The following is a 7,676-nucleotide window of genomic DNA, read 5'->3' on the forward strand; positions in this document are numbered from 1 at the left end:
CTTTTAGCACCTATGGGAAAATCTTCCTTTAAAGATAATTCCAAGCCCCTTTTTCGCTTTGATGATGGCTTTTGATTTTTCTAACAAAACAAGTGATTGAGATAATTTCTTCATGAAAAATATTTTGGTGTTTTACGATCATTTCCACGGACTCGGTAATTTCCAAATTTTGGATTTGCGAGCTCGTATTGGTCTCATATCTAACTGATGGAATTATAGACGTGATTTTGTAGTTTTCAGCCATTTTGAAGTTGGAAGAGTGAAAATAAAAAAATATCCCTTGGCTTTAGTGGTTTAGGACACATCACTATCTCCCATGAAGGACTTTAATGCTTCTCAGTGTGATATCAGTTGAACTTTCCCCTTAATTTAAATCCTGTTTATCTTCTTCCAGTCTAGGCAAATTAAACCCACACAAATTAAACTGAAAATTGGTAGTAAACTTGTATGTAAAATATTAATTCACCATATTAAATCTCACAGAAGTCTCAATTGTTTGCATATTGTTTGTGAATTAAAAAAAAATTCTTGCAATCTTTTCCCTAATTTACAGTCACTTCAAGTAACCATCAATATCTTTAATTTTTTGCTTATTAAAAAAGACCATTATTACTCTGTGTGTGGGCAAGGTCATAGTATGGAGGAAGGTCAGTGGACAACTTCATGGAGCTGGTTCTCTCCTTCCACTTTTACACAGGTCTGGGGACCAACTCAGGTGGTCAGGCTTTACCTGAGGAGTCACCTCAATGGCCCTGTTGGTATTTCTGAATTTTTATTTTCCACCAGAGAGGCTCCCCCTTCTTCCCCTCCCTCAGCCTAATTATGATGTGAGCTTACAGCGATAGAGAAGGTTGCTGTCTTTTGGCCTGAGGAATAGTGGGAGAGAAAGAAGAGACGGTCTCCCCTCTGCCTCCTACCCTCACCCTGTTGCTTTCATAACCTTATTTCTGGTTTCTCAAGTAGTCATAAGGTGAGACGAGGATAGTACTAGGCAACAGGGTTGCACTTAAGAAAAGGACATGTCTGGATTGTGTAGAGACATGATAGTTTTGGAATTTGGCATTTAAAGGCTTTCAGCTCAGTAAATTTGGCTCGGGGTTCTTCACTTGGTGGAAGCACTGGTAGAGCTGGGTGTGCAGAACTCACCGACATCGGCCATCTCTGGCACGGTGGCTGTGTAAATCTCCTCAGTGAATATAGGCTCATTGTCATTGATATCGTGGATCTTGATGATGAATTCAGACTCGGGCTCCACAGGTCTTCCTGTCCTTCTGTTGATAGCCTGAGCTCGAAGGATGTAAACGGGTTTTTCTTCCCTGTCCAGCCTCTTGGTGGCCTGTATGTCGCCTGTGTTTTCATTGATAATGAAGAGATCTCCTGCTCCATCTCCTGAAAGGATATATTTAAGTGATCCATCTCCTCTATCCTGGTCTGAATGTAACTAGTGCAAGGAAAAAAAAAATTAAAGAAAGTAAAAGTCAAGCATGTGATTCCAAACTGGTTTTGTTTTTATCACACAGGCTTCGTTAACATTAATGAAGAGATCTCCTGCTCCATCTCCTGAAAGGATATATTTAAGTGATCCATCTCCTCTATCCTGGTCTGAATGTAACTAGTGCAAGGAAAAAAAAATTAAAGAAAGTAAAAGTCAAGCATGTGATTCCAAACTGGTTTTGTTTTTATCACACAGGCTTCGTTAACATTCATTCAGTTTCTTCTAAGGGAAGTTACTGTTTTTGTTGTTTTACTACTTACATAATCCTTCAGTAGTAAATATCATTCATTAATGAACATATTCCTTTGTAGTCACAGAATTTTCCAGAATGAAATAGAAAATTTAGTAATGCTTCTTATTTTGAAGAAGGGAAAGCTAAAAGCAATTTTAAATACCTAAGAACACCCAAGTTTGACTGAATGAATCTTTTCACCTCTCCCTCTCCTCATGGCACACACATACTACTCTCCAACTGCTATACTGTTAAAAAGGGCTTTGGTGTTTGCATCAGAGAGATCTGAGTATATTCTGCCTTCTGGTGAACTTGGGGAAGCTAGACACTCACCTTGGGTGATGGAGATTATAGTCCCTTTTCTGGGAAGATGTGATATTTATTTTTAAAACTCAATTTAAAGCATTGGAGAGACATCTTCAGTGCTACCATGAAACCACTTCTCTAGATAGTTTGGGAGAACGGCATCTAGCATTTGGATTTTAGTAGGACATAGGAAAGGGCCTTCTAATATGTAGAGTCAGCCTGAAGTTGAGATTGTCTGCCTTATGAGGAAGTGAAAGATGTTCCCATTCCCTCTTGAAAGTAATCAGCAGAGAAGGTGAGTATTTACTGTCAGTGGATGCACCAGAGTAATGGGGGGGGGGCGGGTATTAGATGATTGTTTGGATGTTGTAGAAGTGGAAGCTGATGATCCTAACTTGGAAAAGCTGATGAACCCAACTTGGAGTTGGGTTCCTAAATTATTTATTCCCTACCCAGAAAATGTTCCAACCACTGAACTCTGTTCATAAATTTTCAGAAAGCGTTTTCCGTTGAGGAGGACTACTTGAAAGCCCCAGTCCCAGGCATCAGTGGTTACGAACACAGGTGACATCAACAGTAACGACTACAGGTAAACATTGTGTGCTTTGGATTAACACCACATGGAATGCTCCAAGTAGTGTCCACAAACACCTGAAAATGGACTCTTACAGCCAAAAGGAACTTAGAAAACTATCTAACCAGCCTTTCTGAAAGTGTGTGCCACAGAATATATACTAGACAACATTCAGAGGGTCCAATAAATTTGCAAAAATACTTTCTTAATCTGCCACTAACATATGAAAAGGCTATGGGGGTGGGGGGTAGGGGGGCACAATTTCAGACTCTATGTGACTTTTTTAGTGTGGCTATCTGGAACTATACTGTTTAATGCACCCCCTTCAGGGGAATATGCCCCTTGACTGCTTTCTGAGAAAGATTCTTTTGTGATCCTGAGGTCCTGTAATCCATCATTGTAGAAACAAGAAACCCAAGGTTCCAATTTATGTAGTTTCAAAATCACACCCAGCTCAGGTGAGTTGGAAGATTAGAATGTGAGGGCAGGAAGGTGCCCTGTAGAGTATTTGGTGCAATGTCCCCATTTTTGGAGCTGAGAGATTGTGTTCAGTGCCACTCAGCTACAGCTAGTTAATCGCTGAGTTCGAGAATGAGAATATTATTCATACAATTAGTAGCTTTGAAAGCAATTTGGCAGAAATAATGGAAGATAAATGTGAACAGTGAGGAAATTGCTTAAAGTGAGACAAATTCAGTCAGAAATGTAAAGCAAGAGCACTCCGTGATTTGTGTGATGTGATAGGCGAAGGAAGTGCTGAAACCATGATGACACAGAAAGAGTCACCGGGGAAAATTTAACTCTCCATTGTCAGATTCTGATGACTGAAGAACGCTCTTAAAAAGCCATTTCATTAACTCAGGAGTAAAGCAAGCACTGCAGCCGCCCTTCGGATGGGATGCTGGCTCCCAGGCAGCCGTTGTCAGCAGCAGGGCGCAGTGCTGGGTACCCAGAGAAGCCCTAAGTACAGGTCATGTTCACACTCAGTTCCTCACCAGGTGTAAGACCACAGCAGAGCCAATTAACCTCCAGTGCCAGGGCCCTCATCAGTAAAACACAGATAATAAGAGTGGCAGGATGAGATGCTGTGAAGACCTAATTAGAGACCATATACCAATACCTCATTAATTGTCACATAAACATGCAATAAAAGCACGATATGTGTTTTATGAATTATAAAGCACCGTCCAAATTAAAGATATCGCTCCTCTCATTAGCTCTGAGTTCATAATCAGCATGTTTTTGCTCTCCTTCTGACTTTGAGAGGATTCAGAAAATCTAATTTGTAAACACCCCCTATCTCTGAGGTAAAATCTGTTTTCAAAAGCCAGTATTCTTCTACCTGGTGGCAAGTGTTGTCTCCACATATGATTTATTATATTCTGCATTCCACTAGATTATAGACTCTCCTTGACCGCCACTTTCATCGTTTTCAATGTGTAATTGTCGCACAGTAGGTGAACACCACATCTGGTCACAAGATTTATTCAGGTAAAAGTAATCAGAAACTTATTTTTAGCTGTCAGAAGAGACCATTTCAATGACTTATAGAACAAACACCTCAGACGATCTAAAGACACAGAGGAGATGCCAAAAAAACCAGCGAGCAGGGACTGTGGTGCAGATCACAGTTATAATTTATCAATATTTGAAAATTTGTGGGAAAATGCATCTCTTTACTGAGGCATGGTCTGATAATTAAACAGTATAACCTCCCTCCTCTCACCCCCAGCATGAACTATCTGAGTCTGACGGGGCCAAATGCAGCAGCAGTAACCCCCAACGCCTCTGTCCCCACGCTCCTCCCCTCCCGTGAACTCCCTGGGGCCAGCTCTTTTCTCTGGGAAAGAGAGGAAATGGAAGACTCCAGTGCCTCTGAAAACACAGGCAACAAGCAGACATTAGAGGCTTACGGAGCACTTAGATTTTAATTGGATTTTTTTCTTTTGTGATGTCATTCATCACGGCCACTGTAAAAGACAGAAGTTAAGCAACAAATAAAAGGTTGCAGGCTGCCCCAGGCATGTTTTTGCTAATTTCAATTTAATGTGGCTGTTCTATTAAGTTTAATCATCTGGTTCACTTTTAACGATTCACCATCACGTAAAAATTAGCCACTTTGCTCTGAGACTCGCACCTCACCTGTGGCAGCCAGGCGTACTGTATCTGTGGCATTCTCAGCCAGAAGGTGCCCTGGCTCTCTGTTTCTCTGTTCACTTTTGTTTTTCTAAAACAAATACAGTGTCTTGAAAAATAAATACGGGGATTTGTGTTTGTTGCATGGCCCCATGGAGGGTGTCAGGAGCAGTGGCAGAGTCTTTGCCTGAGGGGCTGTCCCTGGGAACACAACATCCTTTTATCTGCCACATGTACCAGCTCACAAGTTAATTTTGAACCAAATTCAAAGGCATAACACTAATTGTATAGGTTTTTAGTAGTCTGTGAAGCCAGCTGATGCTGTTATATGACTCCTGTTCCTGTGTGTCATTAAGCCACTATCTGAGTCATTGAGAAGGTCACTGAAACGTCTACGCACACACAGGTTCCAAGTCACAGCTTACCTAGAAGGGCTCACATAGGTGCCTACAGCAGTCAGAGGGAGCTTAGAGAAGGCACTATGTGATGTTTGCCTAAAACAAAACATCGAATTATGGTTACTTTGTTAATAGAAAGTAGGACGAATTTAGGGTGGTTCTTAAAGGAATGGTTGCTCATCTGAGGCATTCTAGGACAATCAGAGAACAAATATGGCAAACAGATGTGTCTGACTGGGACAGTGGAAAGCCAACAGCTCATGTGTAGAGAGAGAACATGACCTTTTTGAATACTATTTTATACTTGATCTTAGCCAAAAGGCGGAAAAGTGATGAATATTATTTTAAATTAGGAAATATGCCTACAATCATTATGCTAACTTGAGTTAATTAAATTTAATATACCTACAGATGTTTATAAATATTTGTTATCTCTTTTTATATAATGCACCTATACATAATGTAAATTAATCCATTTAAATGGTAAGAGCTTAGGATACCTTGATGGGGAAAGTTTATATCAGAAAGGAACTGAACCCTGATTGAAGTGCATGGCAAGTCTTAAAAACTGATTCAGCTTTAATGATTATAGGATTTGGTAAATAAAAATATGTTAAAAATTTTATATTATTTATTTTACTGTGTGAATGTTAATGATTTAGCATGAGTTAGCTAATTTACATCTGGCAATTATTTTACAAATGATAAAGTTGAACATAGCATTATTGTGACAGGGTGTTATATTGTGTTAACTATATAATAAACTACCTGAAATAATAAGCTTATAAAGAGGAAAGGTTTATTTTGACTCCTGGATTTAGAGGATTTAGTCTAGATGAGTTTGGTCTTATAGCTTTGAATCTGTGGCAAGTAGGCAGGGAAAGCTGCTCACCTCCTGCCTGCCAGGAAGCAGAGGACAAGGGGAAGGAGCTGTTGTTACACATCTGTTTCAAAGGCTTGCTCTCAATAATCTAACTTCTTCAGATTACACCCCATTTCAAATAGGCCTTCTCCACCTCCCAGGAGTACAACAGGCTGGTGACCAAGTCTTTAACTCAGAAGTATCATGTCTTTTGATTATGATATGATGTCATCTACAAACACATTGGGTCCATTCACAGCTATCCTAGGTTGCATGTGGCTTTCAGGATGCGAGACAGGCATGCCTGCTTTAATACCCGGGCCTTTGGGAAATAACTGAGGTCCAAACCACAGCACCTAGGTTGAAGCCTAAGGGCTGACGAGGACAGAGGCCGAGAGGAAGGAAGAACACAAAGGGTATGACCCTGTGTTTCAGAGTCACTTCTTAATTGACCAGCCTGTAACATGACATAGAAAAGTACCTTAACTTCAATCACTGTGTTTCTGAGGTCCTTTTGTTTGTTGCTGGTAACATAATTCTGTCTTTACAGCATTTCACTGGTTCTCAAATTGTTCAGGAGCTTGACCAGGGACCTAGCCAGAAACACAAATTCCTTGCCTTCCTGCCTCCAGAATTAGAAATCTAGGCAGTGTTTCCAACAACTTGTGTTTTAAGAAGCCTGCTAATGGAGCCATTTGCTTTTTATTTGTGTTTTTAATTTTTCTTTATGTGTCCTTACCAAGAAATATTTTTGATTACAATCAATATATTACACAAACTTGTAGGCTAGTTAAATTTCTGTAAAATTGCCCAAAATGTCATTTATTAGGTTATAAACACAAAATTTTTTTATGATGTGAACAAATTTGTTACTACATTTGTAACCTTGTACAGAGGATTTTGCACTACATGCTTAGTTTGGTGTCCATTTGGCAAAAAATTGAAAAAAAAAAAGGGTGCATGAAGGGTTAAAATCAGAAGCTAAACAAAGTATATGTTGAGATGACTATTTTGTATCACATGGCCCTATCTTGTATTTACCCCAATCCCCCTTTTTTGAAAGTATTTCTAAAACTGGATGAGGGTGACTGCATTTTTTTTTAATTATTTAATAACCACATGATTAGAAGCATTTCATTACAGCATTAACATATTCAATAACAATTTCCAGAGCAAAGATGCTTCTCTTTCAAAATTAGCTGTAAATTTTGAGGTTCACCGTTAAATTAATACAGTTATACAATATTGAACTCAGTATAACCCTTATAAGACATAAAATTGAATGAGGTTTTAACTGTGACCCTCAAAATTTACAGCCAATTTTGAAAGAGAAGCATCTTTCAAAAGTGGCTATAAAATTTTAGGTTCACAGTTGAATTAATACAGTTATACAATATTGAACTCAGTATAACCCTTATAAGACATAAAATTGAATGAGGTTTTAACTGTGACCCTCAAAATTTACAGCCAATTTTGAAAGAGATGCATCTTAGCTCAGGAAATTTTTATTGAATATGTCGATGCTGCTGTAATGAACTGCTTTTTCTAAGTATGTTGTTAATAAATAATTTTTAAAAAGAAAAGAAAAAAAGGAAGGAAGGAAGGAAGGAAGGAAGGAAGGAAGGAAGGAAGGAAGGAAGGAAGGAAGGAAGAAAGAAAGATAAAAAAGACCC

General features: G+C 39.0%; 1 protein-coding gene across 3 annotated transcripts in view; it reads right to left on the bottom strand.

The window, feature by feature from the left end:
- Positions 1 to 7,676, bottom strand: part of Cdh6 (cadherin 6) — a 149,808-nt gene that overhangs the window by 32,737 nt on the left and 109,395 nt on the right. For all 3 annotated transcript variants that reach the window (XM_008835591.3, XM_029564773.1, XM_029564766.1), the window contains exon 3: positions 1,147 to 1,441. In XM_008835591.3, the coding sequence (XP_008833813.1) occupies positions 1,147 to 1,441 (295 nt within the window). The remainder of the gene's footprint in view (positions 1 to 1,146; positions 1,442 to 7,676) is intronic.

This window comes from Nannospalax galili, unplaced genomic scaffold (genome assembly GCF_000622305.1).
Source record: "Nannospalax galili isolate Female #2095 unplaced genomic scaffold, S.galili_v1.0 scaffold150, whole genome shotgun sequence".
In the NCBI taxonomy this organism is placed as follows: Eukaryota; Metazoa; Chordata; class Mammalia; order Rodentia; family Spalacidae; genus Nannospalax; species Nannospalax galili.